Below are 22650 nucleotides of genomic sequence, written 5' to 3'. Positions count from 1 at the left end.
GTTTAGCGCCCTCTTGTGTATAAAACCAGTAGTGCCGTTTTGGCCATTTTGTGTTTTGTTGTCAAACAGAATCACTGTTGACCTTCTGCATTCGCTTCTGATCCACAGCGATGGGTGAGTTTTGTAAATGCTTATGGTAACCTCGCTAGGTTACCAAATCCGACATAGCATAGAAAAGATCTATGATTTGTGTGAATCTGCAGGTCGCGTGAAATTTTGTTTGGTTGTCCCAAACACGGAAGTGTACGGAAAACCTGAACCGCAACGTAAAAAAAAAATTCTAGCATTTCGAGATTAAAGTCGAAACGTTTCGAGAATAAAGTCGAAACATTACCAGAATACAGTCTTCTGTAGAAGTTGCGTGTGTGCTTGCCGTTATTTCACATTGCCACAGGCATTCATGCGTGCGCGTGCGTGTGGGTGTGTCTACACAACTGGATCTACACAAAATAATAGCTTTACTTTTATCTTGCCTTTCAACAAAAGGAAAATCTCCAGGTCTACCAACATGGCATTAGGCTATAGGACATTATAAAATATACTGCGCCGGAATAGACTTTAGCCTACAGGCGAAAACACTTTTCAGACTGGATCAAGATATCCAGCTTTATGAATGAATGCATGAATGAGGCATTTATATAGCGCTTTCATATGTTTACTGTAGGCCTACACTTAAGAGCGCTTTACAATCATTTCAGGGAATCTCTCCTCAACCACCAGTGGTTATTATATTTGAGGAAATCACGGGATCCGGCCAAATGATTGGATACAGAATGATGCACTTAAAATGTATCTAGAACGGTGAAGAGGGAATCAGTGCGGTTACTGTTAAGTGTTCTCTACCCAGATAGTGTTGCCTATTATAGACGAGCACGAAAACACGTCAAAAACACTGCCACATAAAGTTTCGACCAGATTGTGAACCTACTCCGGCGGAGTCTGTGCTCGTCTATAGGCAACGCCATGATAATGCATGTTGGTAGATTGGCACCTGTCGAATTTTCTTTTTGTTGAAAGCCCGGATAAAAGTAAAAAGCTACTATTTTGTGTAGATCCATGTCCGAGGCAGTTCGACTTCACAAGTGCATTTCTTTATACACACACACACATACGACTTTAATCTCGAAATGATAGCTTATTTATTTTTTAGCTTTTTTTTTTTTTTTTTTTTTTTTTTTACGTTGCGGTTCAGGGCTTCCGTAGAAGTGTCAGTGCGCTTCTAGACAGCGTATATTTTCGTTCAGCTGTACGTTCCACTGCAGATATACGCTTTTATTATCGTTTTGCATTGCGAACGACGTGAGTAACATGTGGCGTCAAGGTGTAGTGTAACAACCATAGAGGTAACAACCAGAGGCTGATGACGTAACGCATGTGTGCACCGACATGTCTGTCCTTGTCCTAAAATGTGTCTAAAATTGCTTTAATACGACTAAAATAACTTTTAGGCCTATTTATTTTTGTTATTTATACTGTTTTTATTTCTATGTTCAATTTGTGTAAAGGAGTTTAGTCACACACAGCTTCAATCAGAAGTTCTGAAAGCTCATAAATGTACAGTAAGGTCTGAAGAGACTCATGTGAAATCATACAGGAGAAAAACCTTTACAGTGCTTGTATATTGTTTTCTTTCAATGCATTTGATAATTCATACTCAAAGTAGACCTGAAATGACATGCATTAGAAGATTATTAGTTAAAAGTTTCAAAATGCACCAGCATACTATTTCTCCAGTCATGAATTTTGTCACTGAGGATTTCTGAAAAACTGTGCAAAGATCTCGTCTCTTGTTCTCGTGAACCCAATCTCGTGTCTCGTCTCGTGAGTGAGTGAGTGTCTGGTCACACCCCTAGTATTTAATATAATGATGACTCACGAGTTGAGTATTTGCGCTAAATCTGCGCAGATTTGGCTTACTCGAGCTTCACCAGCAAAGTGAGTGTATAACAGACGCCAAATTGGCTAGTGATTTGACAGCGTAACCCGCCACAGTTGATCATTTGGCGGGTTGGTGTTCATTTCAAACCCTGATTATATCCTATACTTTTAACTTAATCTAATGTTGACAGACATAACGTTGGAAAGCTCTAAGTGTGTCGTTTTCATATTTGACCACTGTTTTGCAGGAGATATTATGTAGTGAAAATAATTTATTAATTTGTAACGAGAAGGTATCAAATAAATCAAAAGTATACCAGGAGTTGGAGCCTTTGTAATGAAAAGCCAATAAACACACAATTAAGTAAACTTCAGTGTTTGTTAATGCACTGTTTTAAAATAATGTACATCCTGTACACAATGTTTAGAATTTTTTTTTTTTTTTTTTTTTTTTTAAGGATATCAATCTGTCAAGTGGTAAACAAGTGTCCTTTAGGAATCATCAATGGAGAACGAATGTCACCTAGTGGCCTTTGTTGGTATAGCAGCTCACTAAAAGCTATTTTTTGTTTTTTTGATAGTCTCAAATTTGGAACACAATTTATTTTGATTTATGGCTTTTGTTTCGTATAGCCTACCTTTTAGGGTGAACCAAATTTGTATGTATGTATGTATGTATTAAACACAAATTCATGAAAAAATGATACTTTTTATTTAATCATAAGTGTAGGTTATAAAACTTAAAACACCTGTACTAACTTGCATTAGTAAAAATTGACAGCCTGACTTAAAGGGGGCCTAATTCCTATTTTACAAGATGTAAGTCTAAGGTGTCCCCAGTGTCTGTGAAATTTCAGCTCAAAATACCCCAAGATTATTTCTATTTATAAGTGGAAGCAAAAACATGCTGATGCTGTTTTCGTGCCTGTATATCTTTCAGTGCAAATGAGCTACTGCTCCCCACCCCGCTGTCCAGAAGCGTGCGGAGCCTGTACAGCTCGTGCCTTGAATACTCAATCAAAACCAAACCGATGTTTTGTTAGTTTTTGGCAATCATCTCTATCGCAGTCACGCTCACGTGACATCGCAGTTTTTCGTCATCATGAAAGTATTATTTGCATGTGTTTTTAAAGCCATAACAATTGTTCTGATATATGGTTTTCTAAACGCACGCATCCACAGAAAGCTGGAAGACGACACATCCCGTGAATATTAAACTAAGTTATCTTTTACATTTTGGTGCACTTAAACTGTCAAATACACACAAGGCATGTCAAAAACACACAAAGTTCACAGAAACAAAGTCAGTTATCTCTGTGAACGTAAAAAGCAGGGAAAGAAATCACATGTGTATATTAGATCTGTGTATTAAAGTGAAAGCAGCGTAATATACAGTACCTACTGATATGCTGTTAATATGAATCAAATAACAAAAGAAAATCACTCACTGCTCTTGATTGAATAACTTTAGTAGCTTTAATAAGTGTCTTGAATGCTGCCGTTAAATGCTCTGGCAAGGAGATAAACATGGCGGACTGTGTGTAGCTCACTCAGGGGAGGAGCTAAGCTAATAGGGCTGATTCTGTTGCCAGTTGTGGGCGGGACCTGTTCCAATGTTCCTGAACGGCTCATTCTGAGACACTGTTTCAGATTAATGGGAAAAATATCAGTGGATGGATAAGTGTATGGATTTTTACCAATGTAGGTTCGTTGTGTAATATAAGTGAATTATGCATAATAGGTCCCCTTTAAGAAAACAATCAACATCTTTGTTACGATCTACCATTATTATACAGATATCTTTCCTCTATGTATGCTGTAATGGTTTTTTTGGTGGTCACTTGTTTACTTAACAGCTATAGCCAAAAATATGATATTGGAATTTTTGTGCACAAAAATGAAACCAACATACAATGTCACAGGGGGAAAAAAGTAATTTCTGGACTTAGATAGGCTTACCTTATACTTAGCCCTGGTCTCACTGATATAAATTATAACACATCTTAATGTTGAAAAAGAAAAGCTTCATGTCCATGTCATGTCCGTGTCTTCGCTTATATGAGCTAAAGACGTCAAATTGAATTGATACATACACGATATATGTAAACTATTTAACCCTTAAATGCATACCTCGTCATTCACTACCCCTCTCCTAATTCAAGTTAGACATCAACCTTCTTGGTGTTTGACGCACAATGATGAAGTGACGTTTCACTCACAGTTACCGCAGGCAGAAAACAAGAGAATAGGAAGGATCATCAGCAAAACTTGAAATGGCTCAGTGATTTACTGCAGAGCAAGTACTGAACGCAGTCAAATATTAGTGTCACTGTCACTTGATAGTGGATCTGGTGAAGATGCTGTCAGCGATCAAAATATTGATTTTGAAGATGTTGATGATGATAGTTTTGAGATCGTGAATATGAGCCAGATGCTGAATGTTCTGGGAAATGAGCTCTGAGGAGGACAGTGATGATGGTATGAAACATCTGCTTAAACTGAACCCTTCCAAGCTCAAAAAGGTAACAAAATATGCTTTCATTTATTCTTCTGTAATTGTTACTCTAAAATCAGGACCGTTTTATATTATCGTGACAAGTAGAGATCCATCCGTGTTCTAGATCTGGGTGGTTTAAAAACTTTTCCATTACACGCGCACACACATTTCCTGGCCTTGAAATCAGTTTTTAGCCTGTGGTTTACAGTATGTGGTGTCTGTGGTGTGAGATTTGTATGTATGTATGTTTAATCTTTTATTCTTTTTATTTTCATGTAAAGCACTTTGGGCAATCTTGGTTGTATTTAGCAGTGCTATATAAAGACAGAAAAGTAAGAAATAAAGTTTTCTCTATTTCCAGGACATCATAATTTGCAGACCCTGTGACAATGTTTCCTGCAGTGCGATTAAAATGTGCGGGTGTGAGAACTTTTCTCCGTCGTGCTGTCAGACTGAAATACAGCACCCGAGCAGCAAACATGAGGCCAGGTATGATTTACAAACGGTTTGGTGTTTGTAACTTTGCACCACCATGCATTAATCTTTACAATAGTGGGTTTACACCAGCTTAAAATCATTAACTAGCTTGGCTGTATACTAGTGTCTGGCTGTCGTAACGCAAAGGAATTAGCATGTGGCAGTCAGAGGGTTTGTCTCCGCGTACTCTGCGGACTGTTATCCGCCAGCAGAGTCGGGATATTATCAACACATCTGGTATAGCAGCAGGTATGAAAGGTTTAAAAAAAAAATCATGGTTAGATGTTACCTTAATGGTACCTTAATTCTTGATTTTAATTATGATTTTATCATTGTGTTAGCAAAGCACATTTCTGCTTGACAAAAGAGTGTGCTTTATACTGGGGGATTCATTTAACATACAAACACTCCTCACCTAATTATGCACATTTAAATGCATTGACAGAGTACATTGTGTTCATTTTCTCTAAAGAAATGAGTAGAGATTGATAATAAATTTGAATAATGTGAATGCCATTCTGCATATAGTGCAAAGCTTTACAGATAACTTGTGACTACTGTTTTGCTTTTATGACACTGTTGAACTTCACTCATGAATGTTCACTTTTAGACTTTGGCACCTAAGCTAGATGATTTACTACTAAAGGAATGCTAATGTAATTTTGAACCGATTCTAAATGAATAAAATATGAGTACTAAGAATTCTATATGATTGTACTGTATATAAATTGAAAGCTGAAACTTCAGTTCATTGTTCCAGTAGGATCTTAAATGATTTTTAGAGGACTCTTATTTAATTTATTTATTGTATACCAAATTGTACATTCATAATCTGAAACAACAACAACAAAAAAGGTAAGTCTGCAAGCATGGATACAATTGCAGGATCTCACAGAGAAAATGATGTTTACTGACAGGATATCAACAGGCTAACGTGGTGATCTTGCACAAGGATCTTGCTGATGACTTTGAGGCGTTTTGTCGGGCTAACAGCAGCCCGCTCCCTCTGCTGTACAGGAGCAAATGTGGAGAATGGAGCTGCTCCCTCGCCACAGGATCTGACATCAGGTACTGTCTCTTCACACCAGAGGCATCACAGACTGAAAACCCCTGACCAAGACTTTCAAATTTCATTCTTATTTTATTTTTCCACCACCTATTTACTCAATGGACTGTTCATTAAAGGTGCAGTTAGCAATTTCTGAGAATCATTGTTCAGCACTGTTGATAATTGAAATCAATCCCAACTAACACACCCTGCCAGAGTGGATGTCTCTCTATCATAGCAGAAGTGAAGCAAAATAAAGTTTAGTGGAAAATCAAGCAAAGATTATGAACATACAGTACACAAGAGTATTTAAAAGCAAGAGTTGGTTGTTAGTCGCCAGCAGCAGCACACCAGCTCCAGACAATGACACTCAAAACCAATGTTACTCACGTATGGAGCAGAAACAACGCAACCTCGTTCTCAGATCTCTCCAGCGCTGGAAAGCTTTTCTAATATTAAAGCGCTTGTCTGATCATAACAGTGATATTCCTCTGACTTGTTCTCTTTTGTAATGTCTCTCAGCCATCTCTCTTTCTCACTCTCTCTCTTCCCCCATCATGAGTGGACACGCCCCCTACTGTTGATTGGCTACAAGTGTGTTGTAGTGCTTGGTCTGAACCACTTTCAACAGCATTTCTCAGAAATCACTTAATGCACCTTTTGAAGACGACCTATTGTGCTTTTTCACATTTTTAAATTTCTTTAGTAATGTTGCTGTTTGCAGAGTTACAAAGCACTAAGTGACTGAAGGGAGTTATTCTCCATATTTACCTTTACATTAAGCAGACACTTTTATCCAACACGACTTTCAAATGAGGAGAGCAATAGAAGCAGTTAAACAAACAACAGGACAACAATATGCAAGTGCTTTGACCCTTTCCAGTTTAGTCTAACGCAGTATATTTGTCATTAACAGATATAGAGTAGAAGAGAATGGAAAAGAAAGTGTTAGTATTAATAGATCAATTGTTGCCAGTGTGTTGTCTATATCAGCAAGCAGTTTCTAAACTCCCTGAAATGCCTCGATTGTAGTAGTCTTGAGTTTTCTTGCTGGAGCATACACTCAATTCAATGCATTTCACATTTATTTGTATTGCACTTTTCACAACATTACAATATATTGTAATCTGTTTTCAGAGGTGACTGTGTCAAAGTAATGACTAATGTCTATGTCAAAAATGTACAGCTCTAAGATAATACAAATCATGCAGTTAGTTAACATCATGTATTCATTTAGACCAGGGGTTTTCAACCGGTGGTCCGCGGCCCCCTGGTGGTCCGCGGCGGCATTGCATGTGGTCCGTGACATGCATTCCAGCCTACGTAATTTCACTATTAATATCACTTTTTTTCCATAAAATGTCCAATGTATTTATAATGTAATAAATACATTGGCATTCAGTAAAGTGTCGAACCCATAAAAAGTAGAACCATTGTCCGCTTTACATAAAACAAATCACGACATGACCATGTGTGAGTGAGTGAGTGGCGTTCACACCAAACGAAAATAGAGCGTCTGGCGCAAGTGATTTTCATGTCAAGTCAATGTAAAGACGCGTTTACGCGCATCTGGAGGTCCTGTGGCGCGAATGAGGCGTTTAGCGCGGCGCGGACGCGTGAATGAGGCGAATTATTTGAGGGTGAGAGAGAGAGAGAGAATTCTGATTAGTCGAGAGGATATATCGCGTTTAGGCTAAAAATAGGTTCGGCGCTTATCGCGGTTTGGAAAGAAACTGCATCTTGCAGTACATTTTAAACAAGGAAATATAGCGATTTGGCATGAAACGTTGATGGAGCAGTGAATAGGTTCAGTACACAGCAAAATTACATGACAAACTCTTTTTTTTTTTTTGTAAAAATGCCATTTCCTCAATTCGACGTCCGACTGTGCTATCTGACAAAGGAATCCACACACTACACACACACACAATAGTGGGCCGCCGATTACTTGTTAGTCAGAATGGTGGTCCCTGGCACAGAACCAGTTGAAAACCCCTGATTTAGACAATTATCTCTTTAAAGCAATTATTGCAAGTTGTGTTCAGAATGATTACAATGAATAGAAACTTTGTCATCTGAAGTCCTCGCAATGGTTGGGTCATTTGAAAGATGCTGGATACAAACTAGCTTCCCTAATGGGTGTCCTGAGGTAGAGACCGCAAAGCAAATGGAAAATAGTTGGCGTTTAAAGCAAAGAAAGTCATCTGCATTTCATCTGATATAACTGGAGTACAAGTTTATGAGGTGCATTATGTGAATGCTTGGCTAAAGTGATGTGTCTTTAACCTAGATTTAAAGTGGGAGTACATTATATGTAACATTATCCAGAAGGCTATTCCATATGCAAAATAAAGGGGCCTGCAGGGTTCCTGCGGATCCTACAAATTCAATTCAGATTCAAGTGACTTGCCGCCACCTACTGGTGGTTTTAGATGGTACCCTTTAATTAAACCTTAAAATTAGAAATCATGTCATATTTAAATATTAAATAAAAAAACAAAAACAATCTCATAGCTTTATTTATGCAATTGTAAATGGAGTGTATATATATTAATGCCAGTTCTGATGCCGCTTCTGTGTCACGTCTGCACTGCAAAGATGGATTTTGATTTAATGATTTAATTTGACTGGTAACAGTGGTACTGTGTTATTCTAATAAAATTTAATTTGTATGTTAGAATTTTACATAAAAGGTGATGCATACATCTACAAATGTCCGTATATATGTGAAAATGCCCCTGGAAATCAATTTAAGATGGCAAATATTGCCCCTTAATATTTGTTTTATTTCTGTCACTGCTGTGAACTGACCACCGTATATAGAATATGAAAAATATGAATATCTTCTAGCCATGGCACCAGCACAAAAACACAATCAGTAAATATCATCTTATTATTATTATCAACAAAACTGAATGAAAATATCGAGATATATTTTTGTCAATATTGCGCACCCCTAATGTACGGTGTTACTTTTGATTTCTTCAGGTCTTAAATGGGTCTTAAAAAGCCTTAAATTTGACTTTAAAAAGTGTGCAGCAACTCTGGCCTGTTTGAGTTGCGTTAGTAGTAAGTTGAAACTCGTGGTTCTGGTAAGGGAAATAACATTTCTGAAAAACGCTCAAAGCGGTTGACCAATCACAGCACACAGGTCCAGCTGACCAATTGGAGCACATTTGACTTTTCGGAAGGAGGGGCTTCATAGAGACATGAACTTCAACTAAACAGGACTGTGCTTCCCAAAAGCATCATGAGCTAAGTTGATTGTAGAGAAGATTTGTGGTGGTAGTCTCAATGATCAACATGATGCTTTTAGGAAACGCAGCCCAGAGCGTTACTGACAGACTGGGAAGACAGGTGCTGCAGTAATGTAAAATGTTAACGGTTAAGCATGAAAACCTATTCTAGTAAGACCCCAAAAACAAAATCAAGACTGTAAAAGGGAATAATATGGCACTTTTACCAGATTATCTTTAGTCACGTATGGGTGTAAAAGATTCTAAATGTTCTAGTATTCATTTTTATTACACCAAGAGATGGACTGGGAATAAAAAAACAGGCTGGGACCTTTAGTATCCACAACCCATAATCCCTCACCATGGCCCGGTTCCACAGACAGGGCTTAGATTAGGCCAGGATTAGGCTTTAGTTAAATTGACAAATAAGTAGCTTTTATTAACGTGCCTTAGGTAAAAACATTACTGATGTGCATCTTGAGACAAAACAATGGATGTGACATATTTTACAGTTTTTCTCGATTGCTTAAACACTATAACCAGGCTTTTGAACTAAAATTTCAAAACCATAATGCCATTTTTCAAAAAGCACACCCATTTCACTAAACTATAAACACTATTCCCTGTTTTGACACATGAGTCAAATTTGTTGAACTGTCACTGCAAAACTCTACACACAAATCCCTTCATTTCTCATTGCCTAGACCATGTTGTCATATAGAAAGCACTAGCATTCAATATTGTTCACTCAATCAGCACAGCTTCAGCTCAGTTAGCACACAATTACCCAGGTGGAAACACTAAGAGTCAAAATTTAACACACATCAATCAGAACCTTCAATAGATATATAAAAGGGCCCAAATCAGATTATTGAGTTTTGGAACAATGGATCCAGAAAGACATGAAGGAAGAGGGATAAGAATGAGGAGGAGGAAGGGCAAGGGCAAGCAGACAAGCAGTGTCAGATGAAATTCAAGCCCCATAGTTGCCCATGTGTTATTCAATGGTATGACTATGAGGGAGGCTGGGCTACGAGTAAGGCCAAATTTGAGTCGCTTTACCGTCACCTCGAGAGCCTTCAGGGAGGTGTGGTGGCAAACAAAATTACTGAATAAGAGACAAACATTTCCAATAGTCTTTGATGAGGTTTATTTTCTTGCAAGAAAAGGCCAGCAGTCGTACAGTCACACAGAGTGGCTGCAGAGTGTGACAGGGAAGGGAGGGCATCCTTTCTCCTTTATAGTCTGGACTCCCAGAATGTTATCTTTCTAGGCCAATGATGGTATTTCAACCGTATACGTGAAACATTCTTAGACGTGTCCATCATATTGTATCCTTGAGTGGAGACCCTCACGTCCCAACACTCTTTACCATTCCAGTACAATTCGAATTCCATATTAGAATATGGTATGTGTGTGCTCTTTTACTGTCATATGTTGGTCACACACATCTTACTGTAAGTAAATATAAAAAAAAATTTAGAGGAGAGAGTAAAAAAAAAAAAAAAAAGAGTAAAACAGGGAAAAAAAAAATATTTGTGTGTGTGTGTTTTCTGTGTATGAATAAAAATGTGCCAATGTATCCACTGGTTGTGTCTTTTGTGTTCATCGTGTGAAAAGGTTTGTGAGGGGGAACCACAAGCAACATAACTTACCAGTTTTGGAAATGTTGTTTTGAATTTATTGCACCAGTGTCTTAGACTATGTTGTAGTGTGTGTGATTTTGATGGCTTGTGTGTCCAGTCTGAGGTCAAAGTTTGGTTTTTCAGCAAGAGTGAATGGTTTTGAGTGTAGAGCTTCATTTTGACCTGAAAATAGGATGTTTGGGGAATTGGGTGAGACGTTATGGATTTGTGTTTATAGTTTTGAGAATACGAGGCATAGTTTCAAGAAATGTGTTTAAGCAATCGAGAAAAACTGTAAGATACATCAGTGCAAGTTGTTTTCAATGAAGACAGCTCAAACATTCAGTTTAGTCTGGGACTAGGTTTAAGCCTAGAAACCGGCCATATATGTTTCACATGCGTTTATTTCAAACTCTTTCCTGCTGTAAATGACATATGATGGATGGTGAAAGTGTGATAAATAAGTGAAGAGACTTGCTTGTTCTGTCTTTCAATCAGGGAGGACTGTCCAGAGTACTGTGTGTTTGAGAATGGCAAGCTAATGAAGAAGATCGCTAGTTTATCCTCCTACACTCCTCAACTTGCGGACATGATCACATTCTACCTCGGCTGTAGTTTTGGCTTTGAAGCAGCCTTGACGGCCGCTGGGGTTCCAGTGAGAAATGTGGAACAGGGTAAAAATGTCAGCATGTACAAGGTCAGTAGACACCCCAGGCCTGCTTTACATCCATGTGCAGGACAGCGTATTACTTGATTTTGCTTGAGTCTGCTTTTTTCCCCATCTTTGAAATTGTAAAAACGAGCAAAAGGAAATCCTCTAAGTGCTTATTCCTGTTTTTTTGTTTTTCAGACATCAGTACCTTGTATTAGTGCAGGTCAGTTTGATTGTCCGATGGTGGTGAGCATGAGACCTGTACCAGAAGACAAACTGGATGCTGCAGTTCAATGCACACATGTGATCCCACTGGCACATGGAGGCCCTGTCCATATTGGACACCCTAGTATGTACTTGTTTCAAAAGAATTAACATTTCTCTCTAATTATTTACAATGGACCAACACAATTGGACAAGTTAGGCAAAGTTACACAAATTATTAATGCAAGGTGCATGTGCAAACGAATGATGCTTTCCTTAAGGTGATTTTTAGTATGAAGTCAGTGTTCAAGTTCACACAAGTGACCTGTTAGAGTGAGCACAGTTTAACTACATTACTTATGAACATTGTCCGTGCTGCAACATTTCACAACCCAAAAAGTGTAAAAGTAATTTATTGGTCTTTATTTTCAGTGTATATACAGTAGCTTTTTTTTTTTTTTTTTTGTTAAATGTTTTACTTGAAAAATGTGTTTGTGCTTTATTTCTTTAAAATAAATGACACTTGGTTATTTTAGTATTATTTATATACCATTATATTATTTATTAATATTTTGAATTGGCTTATATTTTTCCATCTTCAGTTTTAATTTCAATAATTTTATGAGCTTTCGTTGAAGTTGTTTTTCATCAAATGTTATGTTTTATTTTATTTCAAATAACGGAAAATATTTGTAATATTTTTTCGTTAACAATAACGACACTGGGTTTGATATGCTGTTATATAACAAATGGAGATTCACACATATTTTAAGTGTTGTTTAAAAATAATACATTTTGAGGCCAATGTAAATACCAAGTTTCATGTAGGATGACTAATGGTGGAATTAGATCCAAAAAGCACATCTGTAATACTCAGCTCAGCTGCGTGTGTTGATCAAAACATGTCTAAACATACTTGAACTGTTAACATTTCAGGGGCTTGGAGGTGGAAAATACGTAACTCCTCTTTAGTTCTTTCCCCACCAGCGTTTTTCTTTCTTTCTTTCTTTTTTTAAGTTGCCAGCCAGCGCCAGTATTTTTATTCATTTTTTACATTTTCAGGTAATTTTCATGTCCCTCAGAATATTTTGAATATCTGAACATTCAATATATCAAAAGAAAGAACAGAGCCTCTGCTTTTAAACAAACAAACAAATAAATAAATATAAATTTATATATATTCATTTATATATATAAATTTATATGAAAATGATCAAAAATCCTGGTGCTGGCTGGCAAATTAAAAAAAGATGATGAAAAAGAAGCCGAATGATAGACGGTCTATCTATGTGTTCTTCCTGGGTTGACATTTCATTCGGTAACATAATGTAAGGCTGTTTTGATTAATATGCTGTTTGATGATCGCGTTATTTCCCTTGTTTCTTCAGATTTTTTACCTGTGTTTTGATCTGGAGAGATTCTGTAATTTTTCAGAAGATGCGTAATAGCGCCTCTACCGTATAACAAGTCAAAACATGGATTGTCAAAAAAAAAATATATATATATATTATAATAAATGACGGAAAATCCAGTCAATGGTGGGGAAAGAGTTCAACATCTCGTAAAACACTCTTGATTCTCTCTTCCAGAGCTGCTGGGCATCGATGACTTGTCGCGACCAGACTATGGCGACCCAGTGAAAGTGTGTTCTGGTGATGTGCCTGTGTTCTGGGCCTGTGGGGTCACGGGTGTTGAGGCTGTACAGAGCTGCAGTAAGAATTCAACCAACTCCTCAATATTACAATACAGATGGACTTAACGGTGAAGTGTGCCATATTTTGAAATCATTGAGAAACTTTGCTGTAGATTTACATACAGTAATGCCATTTTTGCCGCATACTCAGATCATTTTTATGCAGTGTGTCGGAAGAGAACTGTATGATGACCGTTTGTTTTTTAATGTTGCAGAGCCCGCTCTAGCGTTCACACACTCTCCTGGCTGCATGTTCATCACCGATAAAAAGGCAGAAACTCTTTCACCCCTCACACTTGAGCCAGAACAATGCCCTTTGACAATCTGCATTTCCCAGAATCCTCAGTTTTACAGTATGGCTAGCAAAAGAGCTATTCAACAGATTCGAGCACTTGAGGAGCTCGTTGTCGAAGACCCAGGTATGAAAAAACACAGTTTTGACCCCAAAAAAGCATGTGAATGCTTATGATGCACTTACAATGAACAAATGTCTTTTAAACAACAAAATGTCATTTATTTAAAAAAAAAAAAAAAAAAGCATATGAATAGACTGAATTTACACACAAAAAAAAGTTCATTCACGCTCACTCGGATAAGATAAAGATTCCAGTCATATTAGTAGTCTAATAAAATGGTATATATTTTATACGGAGTTGGTCATCTTATGAGGGCAGACATTGATTTATGGCTGACTGTGAAATTTGCACTTAAACTTGAAGTATACAAATGGAGTTATGAAAGAGTAGCAAACTTCACTAATTCCAAAACAACTGCAAAAGTCTCTAAGATGGAAAAAAGTTCAAGACTTTAACAACAATCTTTACATGAATTAGAAACATACAGTTTGTTCAGTTTGGTGCCTTTTTTGTCCATCAGCAGTTACAAATGTGATGCTTACCTAAAATAATGAATACATTAAGAACAAATTAAAATGTATTTTCCTCTCAGTTAATGTAATGGATACATGCATCTATACAGTGGCATTGCTAACTGAAATAAAAATATTTGCCTTTACGTGATGCTACATCCACACCACTAGATATCAGTGTTAGTCTACGACAACATAAGCACAACTACTAAAAAAAAATTGAGTGCAAAATTAATACATTAAATGTGGCCTAAGTGTACAAATACTTTTTGGGGTCACTGTCTGCCATTAATGCTTTACAATGAACTCTGTTAGAGAACTAACATTTTTATCTGTTCAATAAAATACCTTACCTGTTGAGTATTAAAACACCATCTCCGTGTCACTTTTACATATCAAATCCCTCAGATAAATAATTTTTAAGAAACACTTAATTCTAATGCAAATAATGTCTTAAAAAGGTTGGTTTAAAGAACTTACATAATGATGTTTTCTGTGACCTAATCTAAACTGAGGACAATTTACAGTTAATAAGTTAAAAAAAGCATAAAAAACATTATCTAACGCTTTATATATGAGCTAATTAAACAATAATAAATTAATTACAGTGACAATGAATGAAGAACTCACTATTTGTATGTAGCCTATTAATATATTAACAATGTAGAGACTACTATGAATTAACTATCATCTAATAGTTTGCAAATGATTACTTCATTACTGTATACTTGTATCATAAAGTGTTGCCCAATGTTTTCCTTTTTCTATAATCTGTGATCTGTCCCCACTTCTGTTTTATCATGACATTAAAGATGCATACAGTGTAAGTCTGTGGTTTGTGTGCAGGTGCAAGGGGTATTCGGGCCCTGTTCTTGCAGGACGAGCTCCTAAAGGCCTGTCTCTCTCTGTCCCATTCCTCCTCTGTTCTCATCACTACTGGCTTCCCCACACACTACATGCACAGCCCCCCTGAAGAGACTGATGGGCCACCCGGGGCCATCGCCATGGCAGCTATGCTCCAGGCACTCCGCAAAAAGGTGGTCATCTTGACGGATGAGCGGGCTTTGGAGATGAACCAGCACATCATGCTGGATGCTGTGAAGAAAGGTGCCGCATTTGGTCTTCATCGTTGCTGATTTAGTGTTTTTGAGATATTCTCTGGTTTGCTAGTCAGACGCGATAAAGCGACATAACTAGCCGTGTGTTTCATTGTTTGTCTTTTATTTTGTTGTGTTGCTCCGCCCACCATGGAAACTCACAGCTACAAAATCTGCTTCACATTAAAGGTGATGAAAGTAACAGATATCACTAAAATAGATGTCAGAAATTGCATTTAGTAAAAATTTCCCGAAAGTTCCCACACTCACCGAACAATGAATTTCCATTATTTTCCATGACATTTCTTGGAAATCACCATTTTAAATTCCCTGATATTTCCAAGTTTTCCATGTGAAAAGTCTGTCTGCACTTTTTTTTTAAGCCAATCACAAAACTAGCTAGACAGAAATGTTTTGTCTGTCATTCCTTTTGCAGACATGTTTTGGGGGTGTTGAAATGTTGAAGGCCAGTGCCCCTGAATGACTGGAATCACTTACAACAGCTTTAAACAGGAAATATAGAGCCATTGTATCGTGATTTGCAGCCTTACATTTTGAGCTGACATGCTAATGAAAATGCTGGTGAAACGCATTAGAGTCAAGCTCATATACACATAAATACACTACCGTTTAAAAGTGTGGGGTCAGTAAGTTTTTATTGATTTTTTTTTTTTTTTTTTTTTGAAAGAAATTAGTACTTTTACAAAACTGAGTGGGGAAAAATCTTTAAATTCTATTATTAATCAGGAACACTTGGGGGGAAAAATCAAGGTTTCCACAAAAATATTAAGCAGCAACATTGATAATAATCGTGTAACCCTGAAGACTGGAGTAATGATGCTGAAAATTCAGCTTTGTCATCACAGGAATAAATTATATTTTAAAATATATTCAAATAGACATATAAAACGTAATATTTCACAATTTTATTTACAAAGAAAATGTATCAAATATGTTTTGCTGTGATTTTTGTTGCTTTGCATAGCATTTCACTTTCAGTGAGGACAGAAAACATGACATTAGAATAGGGTGTTATTGTGTGTGTGTGTGTGTGTGTGTTGTTCACTAACAGGTGTGATAAAGACTCCAGTTCCCGTAATAAGTTTCCAGAGTAAAGGCCCTGACTCAGCACTTCACTTCCTATGCCATGATGGAGATCCCACAAAGCCCAGGTGTAATGGTGGTTCAGTCTAATTTTCTATCCACTGCTTTTTCTTGGTCTTTATTAAGATCAAATGTGATAGAATATGGCTGAAAATGACGGCAACTGCAAATGCATACTGTATACTATTTAAAAAAAAGTTATGTTAAACTGAGCACATTATGCAACAATGAATATTATAAACAGTAGTATAGTACATAATTAAATTGTATAACTAACTGTTGTCCCAGTCAGATAACCGATTTCTTACAGTATAACTGTGGTAGCTTCATGTCTCTCGTTTCACACTTCCGTCTCAACTCAAATGAATATGTCATGTCCATTTATGTAGTTATTTGGTGATTTCCCATGTAATAAGAGGGATAATGTACTTTTAGCCAATCATTATCATAAAATAACCCGCTTCAGGGTGATACTAGAAACCATGTGGGGGTTTATTTTATGAAAATGACTGCATATTATCCATTACTTAATGCATTATTAAAGGAATATTCCAGATTCAGTACATCTTAAGCTTGAACAACAGCATTTGTGGCATAGTATTGATTACCTCAAAAAATTATTTTGTTTCACTTTTTCTATGAAAAACTTATAATGGAAGTGTATGGAATGTAGTTGAACTCATAATTGTTACTATATCTACTGCAAAGGTTCGACCACTTGGTGGCAATAGAGCGCAGCGGCCGGGCTGCAGACGGGAACTACTACAACATGAGGGGGGTGAACATCAGGCATTTGGTCGACTCAATAGACGATCTCTTCACCACTGCCAGCACTATTGAGGGAATCACTACCACTGGTAACAAAGCCAGAGCGCCTAAGCAACAAACATCCGTGATTAACTTACACTGTCAAATGTTGCTTGATCTGACGTAGTGAACATCCTGATCTCTTTTAACTTTCACAGTGCTTGAATCACCAACTTAGTTCCCAATTAACGACTGGCACTAGGGAGCGTTGTGATGAGATCTGTTACCTAACAGGATTAATTGTGTGTGTGTGTGTGTGTGTGTACACAGGGATCGGAGATGGTGGTAATGAGCTTGGTATGGGTAAAGTCAAAGCAGCAGTTAAAGCATACATGCCTAATGGGAACCTGATAGCATGTGACGTGGCTGCTGATTTTGCCATCACAGCAGGTAAGCACATCTCACACAGAGACCACATAATGAGTACATCCTTCCTGGAGAGCCATGGGTGGAGCGTGAAGTTACATCCAGCTTCCCCCTCTCTGGATGTAACTTGGGTGTAGTGATGGGTCGGTCATGAACGATTCGTTCATTTTGAACGAATCTTTAACATGACTCGGGACTACCGAGTTGTCTCAGAGAGTGATTCGTTCATTTTGTTTTCCAAGATTTTGTTGACATTTAGGCACGTTTATAAATGGAAAAAGAATGGAAAATATTAAAGGGGTGGCATAATGCCCTTTTCACAAGATGTAAAATAAGTATTTGATGTCCCCAGGGTGTGTATGTGAAGTTATAGCTCAAAACACCCCCAAATATCTTTTTATATAGCATGCTAAAATTGTCACTTTTTGAGGGTGAGCAAAAATGCACAGTTTTTGTGTCTGTCCCTTTAAATGCAAATGAGCTGCTGCTCCTGGCATAGAGGGCGGAGCTTCAACAGCTCATTCTTAGCAGCTCCGATTACCTCACACAGGCATTGAAAATTTCTAAAACTTTTATCCTTTTATGTTCAAACCGGAGTCAGACAAAAATGGAGAGACTCAAGAAGAAGTGACAACATGTAGACAACATTTCTGAATACTGAACATTCAGACATCTGAACATTTCTGTTAGTTGATGACTTCTAGTCATTGATTAGCATATTCTGTCTTGATCATCTATAAATGGCATTCCAGGGGCGGGGTTTATTTAAATTTTAGGGTTTGTGATGTCACTAATCCGGGAGGAATGTCCTGTAGTCCCTACATGCGTTTGTTGTAGTCTTTAAAAAGCAATCACTTTCAAATAAAATATCTCCCTTTGCTTTGAACTTTGTGCGTTTTAACTTTGCAGATGTTGTTTATGCTCAAACAGCAACATTACACACTAACTAAAGTTAGAAAAGTGAAGTCATAATCAACCACACCTTTAAGAATAATCTCAAATTCTAATTTAGCAGTTCGTTAAGTACTATAAAACAATATGTAAATTAAATTAACATTATAAATTAAGCTGTGTTGACCACTTTTGCGCCATAATCTTAACAAAAAACTTTCAAGACTTTTTTTTTTTTTACAAATTGAGGTTGAGATTACAGCAATTCACATACAGTCTACAGTATAGTCAACAGATCTTCTATTGTTTTTAACCCAGAATATTTCCAGACAAAATTAATATTGAAAAACGCAAAAATATTTAATTTAATGTATTTCATTTTAATATTATATGTTATTATCTGCAGAAGCATGTATTTGAACCTGAGTGAAGGAGTACCATGAACAATCTTTGCATAACTAACGTCCACTTCATGTGTTCAGGAGTGTCTAACTGGGGTGGCTATGCTGTCGCCTGTGCGCTGTATGTTTTGAATCTTTGTCCAATACACTGGCGGTATCTCCAGAGAGGTTTGGGTTTGTCACCCACACCTGATCAACAAAGCCTGTGGTCTTCCTGTCTGCCCACCATAGCCAAGGTAACACTGTATTCTAATGATGATGGCTGGTGATTATGGTGGCTCAGTTCAGTCCAACATTAACTCTTTCCCCATTTTTTATTTTTATTTTTTAAAGTTGCCAGCCACCACCAGACTTTTGTATTATTTTCACAATTTTCCTCTCTGCTGAGTGGTTTCCATTTGTAGCTCCGTATAGCTTTGTTTTGAATCTCTATTTACTATCATTCCTTATTGTTGATATCGCTAAATATAACTTACTCATCACTATATATCTATATATCTGTTTATGTATGAATATCTGAAAATGACACACATCAAAAGAAAGAACAGAACCTCTGTTTTTAAATATGTGATAGCGCCCCCTACCGAATAAGAGTGAAAACGGAAAATTCCGTCAATGGCGGGAAGCGTTCTCTCCTTAAAAGTTAAAACATCTGTCCTCCTCAAAAAAGTGTTTCGTTGCAGCATGAGTGTCTGCACTGCAAGGGTTTATGCATGTCTCACGGCTCATTATATCACCTCATACTGTACATTTTTGTATCCCATTTTGTTTTCAATGGAAATCCACTGGTATAAAACTTGCAGGCACATCGCAGTGCTGCTTCCTGTCAGCACAGGCCATTTTTACATTTACGGTGAACTGCTGACCACTTCAGAACCTCTGCCAGTATACTGTATAATTATCACGGCCACAACTGCTGGATCCAGCCCGTTAACCCTGTACTCACATTCCTTCCTGTTAGCCTGAATATTTTCTGTGTCTATCATGTTGTTTCTCCTTAGTGGCTGCTAGGGATTGACATTTTAATAATACTTTTCCTGTTTTAAAATTCCCACTCCCACATGTAGCTTAAAATAAAAGACCATTACCACTGAATGCATTACTAAAGACTGAAGACATGCCTTGACGTGGTTCTTCTATTTGAAAACAGGAGGAAGACATGCTCCACATTTTGGTGAAATATGGCGTCCGCAGTGGTAAAACGGCAAACCTGGGACTGGAGGTGGACGGATTGACCTTTCATCCACACCATTCTGACATCATACAGCGTCTTAGACATCTGACTCTTGCCTAATGTCAATGTGTAATCACATAGCCACAGGAGTTGAGATACAGATCCGTGGCCAATGTTTTGCTATTCTCAAGTCAAGTCACCTTCATTTATATAGCGTTTTTTACAATACAGATTGTTGCATTATTTTCTATTTATCACTGTAAATCTGCTTTGAAACAAAGTTTGTTTCTAGAAGAAAATAGCGTCATAATCCATCTTAAGTAAGATCAGTGATGGTTCATTTTTGTTGTAAAAAAGTTATTAATTTAGTTCATTTATACAGCCGTTCTGGAGAAAACCGTGATGTCATCATCGTCAATGCAGGCAGATCAATAATATTGTTGAATATTAAATGTCCTCCAACTAAGCAAGCCAAAAGGCGACACACATTCTCACAGATGAATACAAGAATGTGAATGTAATAGAAATAGCTGCCATGGTAACATTTTGTTTCTTTATTTCACATTGAAGATTGTCTTTAGTGTTTCATTTTTGTGCTCTCACCTTATAAAACAATCTCTGTTGCTTCTCACTGTAAAGAAATGTTCTTGCTTTAGGAAATAAATGATTTAAAAGAATAAATGAACAATTTTGTTTTTCAGATATTACAAATATTCTAACATCTAACTGGGGGACTTTTCCTACTGAATATTCAGTCAACAATATTTTAAAAGCTGCTTTATGGAAGTAATTGTGCTTAAAAATGAATAGAATTCTGTTATTGAGAAAATAGTGTTCAAATTCATATTATTGCCCTTTCGTTACCGATTCACTATGTAAGCCTATGATAAAATGTTGAGCTGTGGGGTCGGATTACGTAAATATAGGGAAAAAATCCCGGCTACGAAATCTCGTGTGATTTATTAATTACAAGAAATAATGTTTTGTGTAGCATATATTATACATCGCCAGCAAGCTAGCTTTAAAGTGCCCCAATTATGCTATTTTAAAGTTTCCTGATGTTGTTTTGGAGTCTCCTACAACAGGTTTACATGCATCAACGGTTTAATTTTCTCATAATATACATCACCACATTTTCAATGATTCTCAAACGACTTGTCAGATGAATCAATCTCTCTAAATCCCTCCTTTCCACGAGCTACTCTGCTCTGATTGGCCAGACAGCTCAGTCTGTTCTTGTGATTGGTCTACCGCGTGCAGTGCAATCCTAAAAGTATCCACAGGAATCAGCTGCAGGTTTGAGGTTCAAGTTTTCCCTGGTGTCGGCGCGGGCAATATGCTAATGTTTCGTCTTGACTTCACAACGAAACGGCTTATGACTCAAAACAATTCATTTAATTGACTCAGAGCTCGACTCTTACTTTTGAAAGACAATAACTTTATATACGATGCACTTTCAGATTTAAAACTTTGCAGGATGTTTTCATTCACATAGAGCTGTGTTACACACTACATGAAAGGTCATTTTACATAGGGGCCCTTTAAACAGCAACTCTCTGGAGAATCACCCAAAACAAAGAAACTTCGAAATGCAGACAGTCAATAAGGTAAAGTGACACCCCTGTCAAAACAAAACACGAAACCACAGCGGCATATATGAATACTTGTTCAAATTACATAATATTATCTTATACTTTGTTGAGCATTCTATCAGTATTGTTTGTAGCGTGACAGATCCGCTCCCAAATCACAGGTAGTAATTAGCGATTACTCAAACCATTAGATTCATCCAATAGGCCTACATGCGATTTTATTTTCAAACACAGATTGCGACAGAGATGCCAAAGTGACGTATTGCAGCTTTAATTAGGCTATTACATCTAATTATTTGGCACATTTGATTATATTCATGGGTGATACTATGTGATGGTATTTGATTTTTACCATGGTAACTAATAAATTATTATACAATATTGTTGTCAAGTTGTACTCCAAGGAACTTAAAAAAAAAAAAAAAAAAAAAAAAAAGGAATACCATAGTGTTACACAACTTCTCTCATGTATTGTAGGCCTGCTGGCAGCTGTTTTAGTTCAGATCCATGTTACATAACACATTCATGTTATTTGGATATTTGTATATTATCACAGACCTTTTTAGAGATAAATGTCTTTCCTTCTTCCAAGGTTCAACCAAAATCAACACTGGAGAAGATCATCCCAAAACCTTTAATCATAAAGTAAATTAAATGGCAGACTTTTCATTAGTCTGGCTCTGAAAATAAAATAAATATGCCAATTCCTCATTTTCTTTAAAAATGGTGCTGGATGCGTTTTTAGTGGGAATATGACTTTATACTAATTAATCACAGGCACCTTTGTTTAATGTCACAATTCTGCTTCCAACAAGTAAAATAATCAAAACCAAACAAAGAAAAAAAAAAAAAAAAGGGCCATAACTAAACAAACAGGACAAGTATCTGATGAAAGCGTTTCTCTGAACCAAAGAAGAGCCATTTTTAATGGAGCGTTAATTTCTGTCTCCTGTTTGAGTTAAAGGGATGGTACATCATGTATTCCTTTTAGTCTTGTTTTTGCTACTTAACCATTGAGGAGAATAATAATATCCAACTAT

General features: G+C 36.9%; 1 protein-coding gene across 2 annotated transcripts; it reads left to right on the top strand.

The window, feature by feature from the left end:
- The first annotated feature begins 15 nt into the window (after window positions 1–15).
- On the top strand, window positions 16–20688 carry dglucy (D-glutamate cyclase). 2 transcript variants are annotated; one of them, XM_079853433.1, is made up of 13 exons: window positions 16–114; window positions 4737–4864; window positions 5770–5920; window positions 11260–11458; window positions 11612–11762; window positions 13207–13329; window positions 13526–13729; window positions 15025–15285; window positions 16348–16447; window positions 17088–17236; window positions 17457–17576; window positions 18926–19080; window positions 19995–20688. In XM_079853433.1, the coding sequence occupies exons 2-13, from the start codon at window positions 4765–4767 to the stop codon at window positions 20136–20138; spliced, it is 1857 nt and encodes a 618-aa protein (XP_079709559.1). In that variant the 5' UTR covers window positions 16–114; window positions 4737–4764; the 3' UTR covers window positions 20139–20688. The 2 variants fall into 2 exon arrangements, with proteins under 2 accessions (XP_079709559.1, XP_079709558.1); XM_079853432.1 differs by having other exon boundaries at window positions 52–114; window positions 4778–4864.
- The last annotated feature ends 1962 nt before the right edge of the window (window positions 20689–22650 follow it).

The sequence above is a fragment of the Squalius cephalus genome, assembly GCF_949319135.1.
Source record: "Squalius cephalus genome assembly, chromosome: 20".
NCBI classification, from domain to species: domain Eukaryota; kingdom Metazoa; phylum Chordata; class Actinopteri; order Cypriniformes; family Leuciscidae; genus Squalius; species Squalius cephalus.
This window is presented reverse-complemented; position numbering and strand designations above follow the sequence as displayed.

Excerpts from the sequence above, each read along its gene's own strand:
- dglucy (XM_079853433.1), top strand. The coding sequence starts at position 4,765 with ATGTTTCCTGCAGTGCGATTAAAATGTGCGGGTGTGAGAACTTTTCTC. Across the intron at positions 5,921-11,259 it reads GCCACAGGATCTGACATCAG|GGAGGACTGTCCAGAGTACT; the intron begins GTACTGTCTCTT and ends TCTTTCAATCAG. Across the intron at positions 11,459-11,611 it reads AAAATGTCAGCATGTACAAG|ACATCAGTACCTTGTATTAG; the intron begins GTCAGTAGACAC and ends TTTGTTTTTCAG.